General features: G+C 43.4%; 1 protein-coding gene across 2 annotated transcripts in view; it reads left to right on the top strand.

The window, feature by feature from the left end:
- Window positions 1–1,838: 1,838 nt before the first annotated feature.
- Window positions 1,839–18,286, top strand: part of Otud4 (OTU deubiquitinase 4) — a 44,554-nt gene continuing 28,106 nt past the window's right edge. Inside the window, exons 1-7 of one of the 2 annotated variants that reach the window (XM_060393215.1) lie at window positions 1,839–2,026; window positions 6,358–6,441; window positions 9,168–9,218; window positions 13,327–13,373; window positions 13,967–14,039; window positions 15,664–15,745; window positions 17,831–17,963. In XM_060393215.1, the coding sequence (XP_060249198.1) occupies window positions 1,868–2,026; window positions 6,358–6,441; window positions 9,168–9,218; window positions 13,327–13,373; window positions 13,967–14,039; window positions 15,664–15,745; window positions 17,831–17,963 (629 nt within the window). In that variant the 5' untranslated portion in view covers window positions 1,839–1,867. The remainder of the gene's footprint in view (window positions 2,027–6,357; window positions 6,442–9,167; window positions 9,219–13,326; window positions 13,374–13,966; window positions 14,040–15,663; window positions 15,746–17,830; window positions 17,964–18,286) is intronic. The other variant, XM_021635632.2, reaches the window with a different exon arrangement.

The following is an 18,286-nucleotide window of genomic DNA, read 5'->3' on the forward strand; positions in this document are numbered from 1 at the left end:
CTACTCATTTTAGAAATTGTACTTAAGCATTACAGTTTAGATATTACTCAACAACTGTAGGTCTATAAGGGCAAAATAGTTTGGGGCCTAGGGCGGAAGCTTAGTTGGTAGAATGCTTGCTGAGCAGGCATCAAGATCTGAGTTTCATTCTCAGCATAAAATGGGATGTGCTGGCATACCAGTCGTATTTGGGGAGGGAGGGTGGAAGCGAGATGGTGGGGAATTCCAGGTCACCCTTGGCTACAGGCAAGTTCAAAGCCAGTCTTCTGTTCTACAGAGCATGCCTCTAAAACAAAGTCAAACAAACAAAAACAACATTCCTAGAGTTCTCAAGTGTTTCCTCTCTACAAATAAAAAATTTAAAATTGGGGCAAGAATATAATTTTTCATTTAACTCACAATGTTTTCTAAAAATAGCACAATTATGGGAACATTTATATACTAGTAACTTACGTTTTCAGTAACTTGTTGGACTCTTCTTACCCATCTGGCCTGTTCTGGCCGCATTCCCACGACTGCCTACGTCTTTAAACCCGAGGTAATTTACCACTTTTCTCCTTCCTCCGGCACGACCTCAAGACCTTTAGTGACTCAAAGCTTACCAGCTGCTATCGTTCGCTAAATAAAGCCCTGGTGTCCTGAAAGGATGTCAAGGACCGGGTTCTAAAGCCCAGTGGGACAAGTTTGAGGTCGCTAGCTCAGGTGGGGTTGCACGTGGCGAGTCACCCAACTTAAGAAAGGAGTGATTTCTAAGAGTGACGGCTCTCTGTGTGGGGTGTGGCGGGGCGCCGGGGCGGTGACGGGGAGAGCAGGTGAGCCCGGGGCAGAGGCGCCCGGGTCGCAGGGTGAGCTGCCCCGGCTCCGGAGCGGCCTCGGCCCCCGCCTCTTAGCCGGGCTTCGGGGCGTCGACCTCCTCTCGGGGGGCGCCGGGAGGGCAGGCCGGGGCGGGGTGCAGGCCGGAGCGCCCTCCGTGCGGAGACACACAAAGGGCCGGCGGCCCCGCCACCGTGTCCCTAGCAACTCGGCGAACGCGACGCGCGCGCGCTTTCCGCCGCCACGCCGCGCTCGGGGCGGGAGAGTCGCCGGGAGGGCGGGGCGGCGCGCGCAGGTCGCCGGCGTAGGCGACAGACACCCTCCGGCCTGCTCGCGGACGCGGCCTGGGCAGCGCGAAGTCAGCGCTGGGTTCGGCGCCGCCGGCGTCGTCGGGATTTGTAGTCCGTTAGCCTGCGGGGCGCCTCCCCTCCGGGTAGGCCGGCCCGGGCGTCTCCGCCCCGCACGCCGACTTCCTGCCGCTGCTCAAACTACGACTCCCGTCGTCCTCCGCGCTGCGGGCCGAAAGCGAAAACAAATTCTAGGCTGCGAGGTTACTGCCCTCCGCCGGGCGCCGCTTCCCGCTCCCCGCCCCTCAGGCGCCCTCCCGCGAGGTGGGGAAAGAAACGAGAGGCCTCGGCTCTCTCTCCGGGCTCCCTCGGTTCTCGGCGTGGAGCGCGCGCGGGACGCGCAGGCCTCGCTCAGCCTCGGCCGGCCCGGCGGCGCGCGCGCCTCGGCGGGGCTCTTCCTCGCCTCCCGCCGGCCGGGACCCGGAAACTTGTGGGGGCGGCGACCCCGGGCTCTCCGTGGTCGGCCCTCGCGGCCCGCGGGCCCCGCGTCCCTCCGCGGAGGCGGCCGCGTGCGGATGGCCGTGCACTAGGCAGGGCTGCCCTATGCTCCGGGAGAGCGCGGGCAGCCGCCGCCGCCGCCGCTTCCCGCCGCCCCTCGCCGAGCCGGAGCCCGAGCCGCAGCCCGCCCCAGGCCGGGGCGTCGAGCAGCCGGCGACGCGGCCATGTGGGGCTAGTCCGCGCCGCGCACGCTGCAGCGGACCGGCAACATGGAGGCGGCCGTCGGCGCGCCCGACGGCGGGGACCAGGGCGGCGCGGGGCCGCTAGAGGATGCGACGCCCATGGACGCCTATCTGCGCAAACTGGGCTTGTATCGGAAATTGGTCGCCAAGGACGGGTCGTGCTTGTTCCGGGCCGTGGCCGAGCAGGTGAGGGCCGGGGCAGGGCCGGCCGCCGGCCGCGCGTGGCCGCCCGGCGTCACAGCGGCCCATTGTAGCGCGGGACGGGGCGCGGGCGGCGCCGGCGTGGCCGCCGGGGACCCGGCGGGGTCTCGGCCGGTTCCGCATCCGCCGCTCTCAGTTCCCCGCAGCCCCGCGTCGGCGCCGCGTGTTTGCCGGGGAGGTGCTGCGGGGTGACTGGGGACCACATTTTTCCTGCTGCTGGACTTTGGAATGTGGGCTAGTCGGTGTCGCCGGTGTCACGCCAAGCCGGAGGCCAACCGGGCTGTTTCAGGAGAGCGACCTCCTGTGTGGGTCCCCTCGGTGACTTCTCCGAGTAGGTCCCACAGTTTGTTATGTGGGAGTCAGGCAGGGTGTGCTAAAGAATCTACTCCTGAAAGTCCTGGGATAGGAAGACCGAAATAGCTGGGTATTTTCAACCCAGTACATGTCCTTTTTTACCTCACCCCTTCACTAATGATCAGAATTATTCCCGGTATAGTGCGGACACAGACTTATTAGAGAAGTGAGATAGAACTCTTGAGTATGAGGAGTTCCAGGGAAGAATACTTAAGATTTCTTTTTCTTTCTTTCTTTTTTTTTTTTTTTTTTTTTGAGAGAACGTTTTCTCCCATGTTATGTAACCAGATGTTGTAGGTGTGGGGTCACCAAAACCCATCCTCTTTAAAAACTAGCTGCGGAAGTAGTTGGATTAAAAAAAAGTTTCACATTACTGCCTCATACCATTTACAGTTTGCTTTCCTTTGGCTTAAATGGAAGTTTTATGGTTTTGTTTCGTTTCCCCTCCACTTTTGTGCATTAACTAGCTTTTAGGATTTGTACTTTCCAAAGATGTGTAAATGGAGAGCATGTTAAAACAAGAGACCCTTACATTGCAGGACAGCTCATGCTCATTGAAGCATTCTCTGTAATACTCCTTAAACCAACCTCCATATTCAGTTCATTAGGCATTTCTCACTTTCAGAAATTTAGGAAGCTCCAACGTGGGTGGGGTGTTCCCACCCCAGTCCTCACGGTTAGTAGGTAAACAGTCTGCTCCGTTTGTGAATTTTCCAGATGGAGAAGATTGCTTCCTTGTCTCAGCCTCCTTGCACTCCTCAGCACCTCTAGAAGCAGAGCAGGGGAAGTGAAGTCAGCCCTCTTGGTCTGTTTACACAGCGTGAATTTTAGCACACTTGTGTAGGAAAGAAGCCGATGTTAGTGTTTGGAGTTGAGTATGAGGTCCTAGTTAAGACTGAAGCAGAGCAGAGCGTTCTGTCTGTGAGGCGTGCCACGCGTCCTGGGACAGAGCAGAAGCTGCTGGGGCGCACTCCATACCTGTGGGCAGGAGCTAGCTGCATTAACGCATTGATGAGGGTAAGCCCCGTTTTGCCGTGGGATTTAGCTTAGTCAGAGGGAACTGACCTTTACAAATCTGGGGGCTTGTTTTGACTATATTGAGCACGGGTCTGGGGGAAGCTCAATTATTCATTAGATAGGGACCAAGTAATGGTGAGGAAAAATGCATTGTCAACCTCCACTGCCTTTGAAAAGTAATGTAGAAAGGATTTGTTTTTGGCGAATTATTTTTTTTTCTGGTAAAAATTACAACAAATACTCTTTGGGGTCAGTAAGCTAAGTGACGGCCTTAGGAGAAGGGGAAGAGACCTCACTTTGGGAGTAGCCGTTTCCCATCAGATTACCTGATTTAGGTAGGCGCTTTCCTTCTTTTTACACTTGTGGGTTTGGGCCTGCAGGAAGCCTGACCTGAATCAGCTTCTAGCCTTAGAGCTAAAAATAGGGCACTCTTAGAGGACTTGCTAAAACAGTGTCTCAGCCTTTGCCAGTGTTTATCACTACCTTGTCTCAACGCCTCTACCTTTAAGCCTGTTTTCATGTAGCAACATACCAGACCATTTGAATTTTGAGTGTTCAGGGACTTTGAGAAGTAATTTACCATTTGAAGAGTTGTCATTTCAACCTTGCTTTTCTTCCCATTGTTTGGTTTATCAATATCCTACACTTTATGGACGCTGATGAGAGTTTTGTATCTGGGTAGCAGGGTCAGATTGATGCCATGTTCTGAAATCTTTGTTAAAAGGAGGGAAAAAAATGAGATATTCCTGACATTGTTACTGATGAGAAACAAGCCTTACTAATTTCTGTCTGCCACCTGTTGTTAGGTGAATGGCTTTAACACTGGAGGTGCTTTGCTGATGGTAGGAAAGCCCTATCAGGTGACATTGTGTCTCACTGGTAATGCTTGATTCAGAACAGTGTCTGATGTAGCTGCTGGGTTAGATAGGTTGCCAAATGTAATTTTTTGAAATGGCAAACTGTTGGTGCTTTTAAAAATAAGTGGATGGTCCTTGTGACTCAGGAAGCTTAGACTGTATAAGGCTACTTTTTAATACTGTCCTAAAACAGTAAGAAAGGTTTACCTAGTTAAGCTGGAAACCAGCTGGTAAATTGAAAAGCTAACCACAAGGAGTGCATTTTCCGTCTTTGGCTTGTTAGAACACACTGGCTATCAGGGGAAGTTGCATCTTCTTGGGTATAAATGAGCCTTGGCTTTTATCCAAGAGAGGTGTAAAATGTGCAGCTGGAGCCTCTGTTGTCTTGAATTTTTCTCAGTTTAACATTAGGGAGACTTAGAGATACCTATTAATAGAAAGTAATTTTTAAACATGATGAAAGTATTGGGGATTAGTATTTGATATAAAATTTAGTTTGCTTCATTTCAGAGCTCAGATTTTGATAAAAAGATAAAATTCCAATGAGTTCTTTTGGTTACTTAGGGAGGTAACGAGAGATCTGAACATACTTTTTGGTTGGTACTTGATTTTTTTTTTCTTTTATTCTTTTGTGTGTGTGTCTTTGAGTACACCACTGCATATGTGGAGTCAGACAGTCTATGGGATCAAACTCAGCAAGGGCCCTTTCATTGAGTGATATCCTCAACCTTTTTTTTTTTTTTTGAGACAGGGTTTCTCTATGTAAGTTGGCTGTCCTGGAACTCACACTGTATACCCCTATCTCAGAGATCTGTCTGCCTCTGCCTCTCTGAGTGTTGGGATTAAAGGTGTATGCTACCACCACAGGGCTTTGCTTTGTTTGGTTTTCCTTTTTTTATTATTCTTTTTCTTTTTTGGGGGTTATGGAGGTAGGGATTCCCTGTGTAGCCCTGGCTGTCATAGAACTAGCTGTGTAGTCTAGGCTGGCCTTGAACTCAGATCCACTGCTTCTGCCTCCCGAATGCTAGGACTAGTGGTATGCACCACCACATGTAGCCACAATTGGTTTTCAATTTTTTATCTTGAGACAGGTTTCTCACTCAGTTGCTTGGACTGACTTTTAGTTCACTTAGATCATGCTTGAACATGAAAATTTCCCACCACAGCCTTCCTAGTAGCTAGATTATAAGTCTGTTCTACCAGGTCTGGTTTGCTTTTATAACAAGCATTGGATGAGCCTCAGCATCTCATAGGAGGGATTCTAGTCCACTTTTTGAGGAGCAGTTCTTGTAGAAGGTTGGAAACTGAGGAAAGCCTCTTAGTACAGCAGTGTTCTTAAGGAGTGATTTTAATGGTCTTAGGAGAAATGGTGACAAATTTTCTGTAGAATGAGGTTAGGGGGCTAGGTGTGGTGGTGGATAGGATACCTTCACCTCTGGGAAGCAGAAGCAGGCTGATTCTCCAGTCAAGGCCAGCCTAGTGTACAGAGCATACTTCGGGACAGTAAGGGCAGGGCGTCACAGAGAAACCCTGTCTTGAAAACAACAGAGTATTGTTTGTTTGTTTTTTTTTGTCACTGTTGCTTGCTGTGAAGAGGCATCATGACCAGGGAACGCTTATGGAAAAAGTGTTTAGTGGGGGCTTGTGCTTGCAGTCTCGGGGCTTATTTAGTCACATTGTCATGGTGGGGAGCGCGGTGGTCTGGAGTGCCAGGGAGCAGTAGCTGAGAAATATGCCAGGAGGTGGAGGAACACGCAGTCTTGGGCCTGGCAGGGGCTTTTAAAACCTCAGAACCCACCCTCAGTGACATACTTCTTCCAACAAGGCTTTTCGAATTGTTTTACTCCCTGGTCACCAAGCATTCAGATGTGAGCCTGTGGCGGCCATTCTCGCTCAAAGCACCAGTGTATAATGTCCTAGTGCTCAAAGAGAGAGGTTAGAATGAGTAAAGATAAAAAGTTACAGGAAAGGAAAGGACAGGCTTAACTTGATTGTCACATTACTTTGGGTGTGAAAAATGGCAGTAGTTTGTAATTTAGGTTTGTTTCTAACGAAAGGACTTACCAATGTGTTGCTTCTTTGTATTAGGTACTGCACTCTCAGTCTCGCCATGTGGAAGTTAGAATGGCCTGTATTCGCTACCTTCGAGAGAACAGAGAGAAATTTGAAGAGGTAATTTTTAGCCTTAGATGTGCTGTGTCTTTACTTGGATTTACATTTTGACCATTGGAAATATTCTAGTTCCTATTTTACAGGATAGACATTTTAAAGTAATTTTTTTCTTGAGATTTTAATAAATGCCTATGTTGTAATTTGATCATATGTTTCCCTTAGACTCACCCCTAGCTTATCCCCATCAACCATCAACCTCGTGTCCTTTTTTTTTTTTTATTCAGTAATTCACTGAGTAGCTCTTCAGCTAGAGTAGGATCTTGTGAGCCCTTCCCTTATCTATGCTGGAATTTTGGCTTTTTTTTTTTAAGATCTTTATTTATTTATTTAATGTGTGAGTGTTCTACATATATATACACCCGCACACCAGAAGAAGGCATCAGATTTCACTATAGATAGTTATGAGCCACTGGGTGATTGATGGGAATTGAACTCAGGTCCTCTGGAAGAGCAGTCAGTGCTCTTATCCACTGAGCCACCTCTCCAGCCCTGGAATTTTGTCTACTTTGATTGTGTGAGTAATCACAGTTAAGGAGTGCAAAAAGTCTGTGTTATGTCTAGAAGACAGCATTTCATAGTGCCTCCTCTTCATCCTTCCAGTCACATTCTTTCTGTTCTGTCAGGATGATCCCTGAGCTTTGGGGGTGGGGAGATTGATGTAGATGTCTCATATAGGGTAGTTGACAGTCACTCACTGTGATCTCTATAAGCTACATCTCTATTGATCTCTGTCCGCTGCATGAAGAAGCTTCTCTGACCCAGCTTGATCAATATAATATAATATAAACACAGGTATTTATGAGGCAGTTTGATAAATGTCTCTTTTGGAAAACCAGCAGCTGTAGGTTCACCCGCAGGGTCTGTGGCCTCCCCAGCCATGAACTTTTGTTCAGGAGTCAATTCCCTCCAGTGGAGTAGCTCTCCTCTAGTCCGAAAGTTGGTTATTCCCCAAACAAGCACACATCTATCGGCCCAGTGGGCATGTCTTGCCTGGCAGGTCACTATTGTAGCATGCAGGGTTCAGGGCCAGGCAAGACTGCTGAATTTTCTCCCCTGCAGCCTTCATAGATAAGCTGTCCACCAGGGAGGAAGTTTCCTAGTCAGTCACAGCTTAATTTTTCTGTGCTTCAATCAAAATTTCTGGTGTACTCAATAGTAGGCTCTTGCCTCCTAATTCAGGTGGGCAGTGAAGAGCAGTGAAGAGCTTGTGGCTTTTTGGGGTCTCCCTGAAGCCTCCCTGACCAATAACTCATAGGAAGGCACTTTGAATGTTTACATGCTAGAATTTAAGACAGTTTTGGAACTTGTGCGATTTACAGATGAATTCTCAATCTAAAAAGATTCCATAGGTGTTGAAAAGATGTGTATAGATTGAAGAGGGTAGATGACTTTATGGTTTAAGTGTGTTACTTTTGCTGAGTTAACTAGTACTGCAAGTTAAATAAAATTGCACTCAGTGGTCAGATGGGAATACTTTTTAGCCTTAGTTACTAAGTTTTTACTTCTTTGACAAAGCACCATGACCAAGGTCTTTTATAAGAGAAAGTATTTAATTTGGGACTCACAGTTGATTGGATAGTAGAGTTTACGACCATGGCTGGGAGCAGGCGGGCAGGCATGGGCTGGAGCAGTAGTGAGAGCATACATCTGACCTGCAGCAGGAGACAGACCTAAGTGGGAATGGTGGGCTTTTGAAGCCTCAGAGACCATCCTCAGTGACACACGTCCTCCAACAAGGCCACATATCCTCATCTTTCTCCAACAATTAGAGGAATTAGGGACTAAACATTCAAATATATGAGCCTAGGCAGGGCCATCATCAGACCACCACAGCACTTTCTCAAATTTGTGTGCAGTTGCTACAGTGAAAGCAAAAAAAAAAAAAAATTGGGTATAGATTAGGTATAAAATAATAACAGAAACAACAAAACTTTATCATAAAAATCTTGATTGAAATTATCTGATTCCCTATTACTTCTGTGTTTAGCATAATTTCTGTTCATTTGCCTGTACCCACTGACCATTACCAAATTAATCTCAAAGTGTTCTTTTGGTATTCCTCAGTTTAGAATGCCATCTGCAGTGGCCTGGAATTTTCTTTCCTGTCTTATTTGAAAGTCCTGTTTTATTTCCTCCCCAGGCTGTCTGTGAACTGGCCCCGCTTTCTACCGGACTGCCCTGCTTCAGCTGGCTAGGTTGCTCTTTTCCAGTGTTCTTCCTTCTTAGGCTGTATTGCACAGGGCAGTGGCTGCTCCCCTGTGCCCATCCAAGTTCTTGGGCAGCTCTCATGAGTCAGTCCTCTTCCTTCCTGGAAACCTTTCCTTCAGATTCTCTTCATATGTGCTGCCATTACTTAAGGATTTATATAGATACTCATGAGTATCTTTCAGTATTACTGATAGAAGAAGAACCCGGTGACTCAAAGTGAACTTTGTACAGAAAACCCACTGTTTGGCATATTTCTTAAGATAGTAGTACTAATAGAATTATTTTTTTAATGTGTATGTGTTTACATGTATGTGTGTATATAACATGTATATAGGTATGTTAGCTGGAAGAGAGCATCAGATCACCTGCACCTGGAGTTTACAGGTGGTTGTGTACTGCCCGGTGTGCGTGCTGGGGATTGAAACCAAGTCTTCTGCAAAAACAAGAAGTGTTTTTACTTGCTGATCACTTCTCCAGGCCCCTAATACTTTTTTTTTTTTTTTTTTTTTTTTTTGCAGTTTATAGAAGGGCCATTTGAAGAATATTTAAAACGTTTGGAAAATCCACAGGTATGTGGTAATCATATTTTTTCTTATGTATATCTAAATATCGTTTAAATTCATTGCTACTGTATGACAGTTAAGGTGACTGTACCCTTTGTGCGGTGGTTAGTTGAAGGATAATTGGGTAGTGAAACATTGAGGCAGAGGCAGGCGGGTCTCTGTGAGTCTGAGGCCACCCTCATCTACAGAAAGAGTTCCAGAACAGCCAAAGTTATACAGAGAAAACCCTTTCTTGAAAAAGGTAAATAAATAGTTTGATCGATTGATCGATAGATAGATGAAGTAGCAAGAAATAAGTTGGAGGGCAGACTCTCCCCATGTGAGTAGTAGTTCACACAGTGTCGCCTATTGATTGTGGGGTGCTGTTAGTGTGTGGTATACATGCCGATTCTCCGGCCCCAGCACACATTGTAAGTTGCCAAGGCCTTCAGGTCTGAAGTCCACCCTGAGAAAGACATTTTAAAGCCTGGAGCTGAGAACTGAGCATCGGGGCCCACCCTGTTCAGCATGACTACAGCACTCCTCTGATTTATCTCTTGTATTTTCTTTCTGCCTGAGTTCATCCCTTTGATCTTACAGTTTTGTATGTTGCATTCTGTGGTACTACCTAGAGGCAGAGATAATACTCAGTATTTTTGTTGCCTGGATGGATGGATTAAAAACATTGTATAAAATATTATTTTGCGGCCCTGAGGATCGGGCCCAGCACCTTGGCTTGTTAACAGCTCTGGGCCTTATTTATCACTGAGCTGTAGTCCTCGATACTTGGTCTTTTGATTTGGGGCTTACTATCATAGTTTGGGCCGGCCTGGCAGTCGCCTTACAAAGCACAGGCTGACTTTGAACTCATTGTCTTTCTCCCACTTTCAGAGTGCTAGGATCATAGATGTGCATTGTATAATATTTTATACAATGTTTTTAATCATCACACCTGGCTGGAAGCAGCATGTGCTGAATGAGGCCAGAGACGTTCCTTATTTTAAAAAGAGCTAGAATATTTTTATTTGATACATAATTATCCATATTTTTGGGGTATGTTTGTGCCTTTTTAGAGTTGTATACAAGGTGTAATAATCAGATATTACATAATAATCAGATATTATTGACCTGTCTGTCACTTTAGTCATCATTTCTTGGTTTTGGGAACATTTGCAGCCGTCTCCATTAGTATACACTTGTATCTCGTTACAGTGCTCGCACTGTGTGCTAGACACTGGAAGCTGGAAGCTTCTCTCACCACCCCCTCCTTAATTTTATGTGCATTGCTCTTTTGCCTAGGTGTATGTGTGAGGGTGTCAGATTCTGGAGTTATGGACAGTTGTGAGCTGCCATGTGCTGGAAATTGAACCTGGGTCCTTTGGAAGAGCAGTCAGTGCTCTTAACCACTGAGCCTTTTTTGTTTTGTTTTATTTTGTTTTTTGCTTTTTTCTTTTTGTGCTTTTTTGTGACAGGGTTTCTCTCTGTAGCTTTTGCTGTCCCTGAACTTATTCTGTAGGCCAAGCTTGGCCTTGAACTCGAAAAGATCTAGCCTGCCTCTGCCTCAAGTGCTGGGCTTAAAGGCATGCGCTACCACCGCCTTTATTTTGTTTTTGAGACAGGATTTTTCTTGTAGCCTGGGCTGGCCAGGAACTCAGATATCTACCTGCCTCTGCCTCCCAAATTCTGGGATTAAAGGTGTGTACTACCACACCCAGCTCATTTTCTTTTAAGAAAGAAAAGATTACATTTGATGGCTGATATTTAGTTAAGGAAGAAGATATTTTGTGATGGCCATTGTTTACTCATTCAGATTGTAATAGGATTTATTTGGAAGGTTATAAGAAACACTATTCTCATCAGATAAAGGTGGCAGACTGTTTAAGAGAGTTTTTTATGTTTATGATGTTTTAATTGCATGTGTCCACTGTGTGTATACCTTGTGTCTGTGGACATTAGGAGAGGATCCTGAGTTCCCTGTAAGCCACTGTGTACTTGCTGTGCGCCGCAGGCTGGGTCTGCTGCATGAGCAGCAAGTGCTCTTAATGGCTGAGCCATCTCTCCAGCCCAACGTTTACATTTTTTAAGATCAGTATGGCCCGTATTGCATAAGTGAGGAGAGCTAAACAGTCTCCTACCAGTGAATTTTCTCCAACAGAGGGCATCACATGGAACTATTTTTGAATAGCCCTTGGGCTATTATTATTAGGTTTAAGCTTATTTCAGGAAGTCTGCTTTAGTATGTGGAATCTATTTTGTCTTGAAAACCAGAGCCAATTTGGAAGAGATAGTGAAGCATGGCACTGTCTAAACTCCTGCTTGTCTCTGTTTCTTTCTGTGGTGGAAGTGGTAGCAAGCAGTTTGATTTGTCACAGCCCATGCATGCCTGTAATCCCAGTACTTAGGGAGGCAGAGGCAGGTGGATTGGTGTGAATTTGAGGCCAGCCTGTTTTGCAAGGTGAGTCCAGAACAGCCAAGGCTATGCAGAGAAACCCTGTTTCAAGAAAAAACAAAACAAAACAAAAACAAACAAACAAAAAAAGAAAACAGCACAAAACAAAACAGAAAGCTATTACTTTCACAAGTAACCTAGGGCAAACTCTCATGTTACAAGATTTTAAATACAGGTGCATAAGGATTTGGTTTTGTCTTGAATTTCATGTTTCTGTTAATGAATTTGGGACACATTTTCTTGTTGCTGTGACCAAATACCTAGTAAGGAAGGAGTGTTTTTCTTTGTTTTGTTTTTTTAAGGTCTGAGGTGATTGTTGTCTGTCATGGCTTTGTGGTAGTGAGAGTGTAGCAGCTGCTTTCTCACACCTCACAGGACTAGGAAGCAGTGATGGAACAGGAGGCTAGCCCGAGTTCTCTATCTCAAGGCCTGCCTTTCACTTGCTTTGTCTGACTAGGCTTTACAACTCCTGCAACATCACCAGCTGGGGGCCAAGTGTTAGAACATGAGTACCCCAGACCATAACACACCTTCAGTTCTCTATGCAGAACTTTGTTATTTAAAAAGGGTTATTTGACTTTGACTTTGTGCTTTGACTTACTAGACTGTCTTTCATGTTACTTGTGAGGATCCTTCCTTCTCTGCAGTACATGCAGTATGCTTTATCTACAGAGTAGACAAATCAGAGTGTATTACTTGAGGTTCTTGGGAACTTTCACTTTTCATAGTGTGACAAATATGTTGTATCAGTACCTTTGCATATACTTTTGTGGACATACAAAACATTCCATCAGGGTAGAATTGTGTAGATTTTGAATTGTTGAGTCAGAAATACAGGGGCATTAATTCTTTTTTAAACATGTACTTTCCTTTTGCTCTCCAAAAAGGCTTCATTTCATGTGATTTTAAGCAGTACAGAATTTTCCTTGTTAGAGGACCTTGCTCTCTTTCTATACCTTGATTCATCCTGAAGGTGAAGGAACTGTTCTTATTATCTTTCATTCTTGGCTTTATGTGCCAAGCTTCTGGGTACTAGGTTAGAGGATAAATAGACCTTGCCATAGGCAAGTTTCCAACTTAAACAGATGACTCTTGTTCCTGTTACTAAGTCTGTTTTCTTTTAATTTTTTATTTTATTATAATGAGTTACATATGGTCATTTTTTGTGTAAGCATATATATTTTTTAAGCATCTTCTTCCCATTGTCCTACTAGAGGCCTTAAAAAAAACAATATTATTTGTGTTTTATGGATATGAGTATTTTCCCTGCATGTATATCTTTGTATCATGTGTATGTGGTATCCTAGGAGACCAGAAGAGGGAAGATCCTTTGGAGTTTTAGCTGCCTTGTGGGTCCTGGGAACCAAAACTTGGGTCCTTTGCAACAGCAAGAAGATGGGTATTCATTGAGCCATCTCTCTAACCCTGTTTTTTTAAGCTGATTTAATAATAATATGCTGATGGTGTACTGTTAAAGGGTGTTTATGGCTGGACAGTAGAGGTGTACTCCTGTAATCCCAGCTCTAAGGAGGTAGAGGCAGGCGGATCTCTTGGGTTCAGGACAGCCAAGGCTGTACAGAGAAACCCTGTCTTGAAGACAAAAAGGGGTGGGTTGTGGAGAATGTGCATAATGTGTGCTGTAAACAGTGGGATACTTACATGCCGACTTTTCTTTCCTCAATACAGGAATGGGTAGGACAAGTGGAGATAAGTGCCCTTTCTCTTATGTACAGGTAAACTGTAAACTCTTAAGTAAAAGAATAATAATAAAACAACGGAAGATCAGATTACAGTGAACTAATGTTGTTAAAGCTTAGAGGAGTTTTATTCCTCAACTGTGAAAGACCTTCTCTAAGGTTGGAGTTTGATGGTTAGATATTGTTTAAATGTTTTCATTCTTGAGGGATTTTTGAAAAACGGCACAGACAAATATTAGGTTATGTCCTAAAAACGATTGTGTATCAGCTTTATAGAGAAAGGGTTTATTCTCAGGACTAGTAAGGTTGAGTGGCCCCAGGAACAGAGCTGAAGTACTGTTCTTTGTCATTGCTGTAGTTTCTGTGAGAGCAAGATTTCCTGTTAGAGTCTCCAAAGTTATTTATGTTGTATATCTTATATATGAATTGATTTGGAATTGATTTGGAATTTAGAAAACATCTGGTATCTTATAGTACAGTTATTTTCTTTTTTCCTACTCTATCTTCAGTGCTTAGAACATTGCCTAATGATTAATTTCAACAAATGATTAATTTCAACAAATTCAGATAAATGATTAATTTCAATTCATGAAATACATTCTTTTAAAATTTCTGAGTTTTATTTTCAGGAAAGATTTTGTAATATATCAGGAGCCAAATGTTTCTCCTTCACAAGTAACTGAAAATAATTTTCCTGAGAAGGTAAGGATTCTTTGAAGTGTTAAAATATGTTTAAGTAAAAGAGCTGCTCAGTTGTTGCCTTGATCTCTTAACCAATTATTTTAAAGATTCTTGAAGTGATGCTATATGAAAGTTATGGTATTGGTTTTTAAGTTAAGTTAATCAAGTCATTTTCTGTTAATGTTATGTCCATATGAGCAAGATTACTTACTGTTTGATCACCACATTAAGTAGTTAAATAACTTGGGAAAGTTGCTCTGCTTGTGTGCAGACATACTCTGGTGTTTCTGTTGCCCATTGTAAAGATAATTTTAGTAACAACAGTGTCACTGCATCATGTGGTCATAAAGTGGAAACAGTGGAAAAGTTTTATGAAGCTTAGAAAGAAAAAAAACCCAGCTGATTCACCGTAAGAGAATTTTACTTTAGCAAAATCATGCAGGCCAAGGTGAAGGACATTGTGTCTTACTGTTTAAGAGGGGGAGAGGAAGCGAATGAAATGCTACCATTTAAGTAAGGATGGAGAGGGGTAGGTGTTAATGTGATTTACTCTTGATCTTGTTTACCTACAGTTTAGCCTTATGGCCTGTTTTAAGCAGTAAATGTAAATTTCTTTGTGTAGTAGTGATCTGTTCCTTAGAAAATACTTAAAACTGACCAGCAGGAAAAAGCTTATCTGTCTCATAGAAGTTAGCATTAGTGTGGTGTCCCCCACCTCAGCCTCCCTGAATGCTGGGGTTATAGATATTTGCAACCTCCTCTTTCTTCTCTTCCCCCTCATTTATTACCTCCCCTTCCCTTTTCCCTCCTTCTTCCTCTCCTTTTTCTCCTTCCCTCTTTCTCCTTCCATTCTTTCCACAGTTATGCTATGTGTTCTCTTAGCTTCTTGAGTGCTATGAGTACAGATGTGCGGCACTAACCTTTATTTGGAATAATTTCTTACAATCTTTTAACTTTTTTTTTAAAGATTTATTTATCTTTTTAATTTGTGTGGGTGTATGCATGAGAGTACAGAGGCAAGAGTGTCAGATCCTCTGGAGCTGGAGTTACACTTGGGTTTTGGGAGGCAAACTTGGGTTCTCTGTGAGAGTAGTAAATGCACTTAACCGCTCAACCATCTAAACATCTCACCTTCCTTTAAGTAGTTGAAATCATATGTATCTGGTGTTTATTTTAGTTTTTTGAGAGTTTCTTTATATAGACTGGCTTCTGCTTGAGATTCCCTCACCTCAGCCTCCCTGAATGCTGGGATTACAGACGTTTGCAACCGCTAATGACTACTTACCATGTCTGCTTTTTTGTCGTTCCGTAAACATTTTCAGAACGGGTGTGGCAGTGCTTACCTGTAACCCCAGCACTGGAGAGATGGGCACAGGAGGATCAGGACTTTCAAGGCCAGTTTCTACTATACAGGGAGTTTGAGGCCAGCCTGAGATACACAAGACTGTCTGAAAAAACAGCAAACACCAGAGAGAACTCAGCAGTCTGGCTTTTCACGTACTGTGTTGGACTTAGCGTGACAGCATTGGAGCTGTGGTGTTTCTAAAATATGGCTTTGAGAATGTGTGATTGAGAGGCTTTGGAAATGGTTTGCTTTGTGAATGTCAATTGTGATTGACTGAAATGTTGTTTACTTTCTCTTCAGGTGTTACTGTGTTTTTCAAATGGGAATCATTATGATATTGTCTATCCTATAACGTATAAAGATACTTCTGCTGTGTGTCAGTGTAAGTATGTTCATATAGCCTAAACTACACAGCCTTAGTAAGGATTTATATCCAGTTTTCAAGTTGCTGATGTGTAGCTTGAAATTGACCAAACAAATGAAAACAGCATTTGGATTGTATTTTGTTTAAAGGGAAGGTTTCCTACTTTTGATACTGTTGAGATTTTGGGCCCGATTCTTCTGTTGGGGTGTTTCTCTCTGCGTTGAACGATGCTTAGTAGCACCCTAGCACCTCTATCCAGTAGATGTCAGTAAGGTTTGCTACCTTATCATGGTATTCAGTTTCTACAGATTTTCCCAAATAATTACTGTTTGGCTGAATCTCTTCCCCCCCCCCCCACACGTAAAAAGTGTTTTAGAGGAAAGGAATGGCCACTCCTACTTTAAAATCCTTTTCCTCATATGAGTTGCATGTGTAATTGCTTTTTTTCTTTTTTCCTTTCTGCTTTTTGAGACAGGGTCTCACTGTGTAACGTTGACAGTCCTGGAACTTTCTATGTAGACCATACTTGTCTTGAACTCAGAATCGAAAGCCTCTGCCTCCCAAAAGAGGGAATTAGGCATGTGCCAGCATGCCTGGCTTTTTTCTCTAGTCTTAAGTGACCAGTAAAAGTTAAGAGTAGTAAACATTTTAAAAGTATATGTTAGGGCTGGAGAGATGACTCAGTGGCTAAGAGCATTGTCTGCTCTTTCAGAGGTCCTGAGTTCAATTCCCAGCACCCACATGGTGGCTCACAACCATCTATATTGGGATCTGATGCCCTCTTTTGTCGTGCAGGTGATATATGTGATAGAACACTCATATACATAAATAAATAAAATTTAAAAATATAGAAAAGGATATTTTATGGTTTTGGTGGTAATATTTAGCTATCTTTTGGGCTGTGTCTCTCCCTTTCCTAGCTAGTCAAAGTCAGGACATTTAAGCTTTGGGAAGAATAAGCCTTTGTAGCTTGCCTACTAACTGGGTAAGTTTGAGGTTTTATCTCTTCTTACCTGGCATCTGGGAGAGGGCTGTGGGAGCTATTTATTTATTCATTTATTTATTGGAAAACATATTTTTTTTTTTTTGTTTTTAGAATTACTAGCTCTGTAAACCAGACTGGCCTTGAACTCAGATCCACCCACCTCTGCCTCCCAAGTGCTGGGATTAAAGGCATGCAACACCACAACCTGGCTTTTAGAACTTATTTTTTAATTGGGCAAATTAATCCCAATAATCTTTCCTTCAAGGATGACTGAGAATAGATTTCTGTCAGTGAGTGTGCATATGTTTGAATGTGTGTGTAGAAGCCAGATGAGAGCCTTTATTCTCTCCCCCCCCACGTGTTATGTGTGCATATATGTAAATGTGGGGACAGTGAGTAATATCCTTGGTGGCTCTTCAGCTTACATTTTGAGGCAGGATCTCTCTCTTTTTTTAAGCATCTCTTGAACCTGGCTAGAGCTCTCTCTTTTTAGCTAGCCTGCTGCCCATCAACTCCTAGAGCTCCTCTTGTCTCCACCTCCCTTGGTGCTAGGATAGTAAGCACATGGTGCCTACCCTGGCTTCTTTATATGAGTGCTGGGGATTCAAACCCATGCCCTTAGTGCTTACACTATTGAGTCATCTTCCAGGCCCCTAAGAATATATTTTCTAAGCATCTTTTTAGCTCATTATGTAAAGTTAAAACATGTAGCCGGATTAAGTTGAACAGCCTTCCTCGTGTTTTATAGAAATTTGATGAGTACTTGATGTAATGTTACAGTGACTGGGAGATCAAGTCTCCTGGCGTGTCAACTAGGGTATTCTGAAGTTCTACATTTCTCTTCTCTGTGAACTTAATTATGCTTAAAAATTTTTTCATTCAAAACCTTTGGGTTAGGCCTCGTTAGTAGAAATGTGAAATGTAGTAATATGAAGCATGATTCTGAACTTAATGTACACAGAAAAATGTTCCTGTTCTTTCAGATTAAATGGTGCTATTGACTGTCAAGGTTTTATGTACACCTACTAAAATTTTCAGAAACCTGAGTGGTACTGTCCCACTTTTCCTGTTCTCAGAACATGCCTATAATGTTGCATACTGTACCTCCTTAATTGCAGCTCTCCTTTATGAATTGCTGTATGAGAAGGTATTTAAAACTGATGTCAGTAAAATCATGATGGGATTAGAAACCTCTGAAGTGGCTGATGAAAGCAACAGTGAAATATCAGATTCTGAGGATGACAGCTGCAAGTAAGAATACATTTCAATCCTAAAGTATCTTTCTAGTATCACCCAAGGAACATTTTCATGTGTTAAGGTGTGTATTCATAAAACATTGATACACAGTAAAGTTTCTTTATTGCTGCCGTGAATTTGACCTAAATTCTTTAATGGGGTGTCTTTGAATTGTTTTTGGTTAATGAGAATTTATACATATGTAATTGATATGTAGGATAAATTTGATCTGTGTGTGTACATTGTAGAACTGTAAAGTTAACTTATTTACATATCTAGTAATGGAGGAAATGTTTATTTTGATCTTCCTGACCTTTTTATAGTTTCTTTGCTTTTGC

Source organism: Meriones unguiculatus, chromosome 10, assembly GCF_030254825.1.
Source record: "Meriones unguiculatus strain TT.TT164.6M chromosome 10, Bangor_MerUng_6.1, whole genome shotgun sequence".
NCBI classification, from domain to species: Eukaryota; Metazoa; Chordata; class Mammalia; order Rodentia; family Muridae; genus Meriones; species Meriones unguiculatus.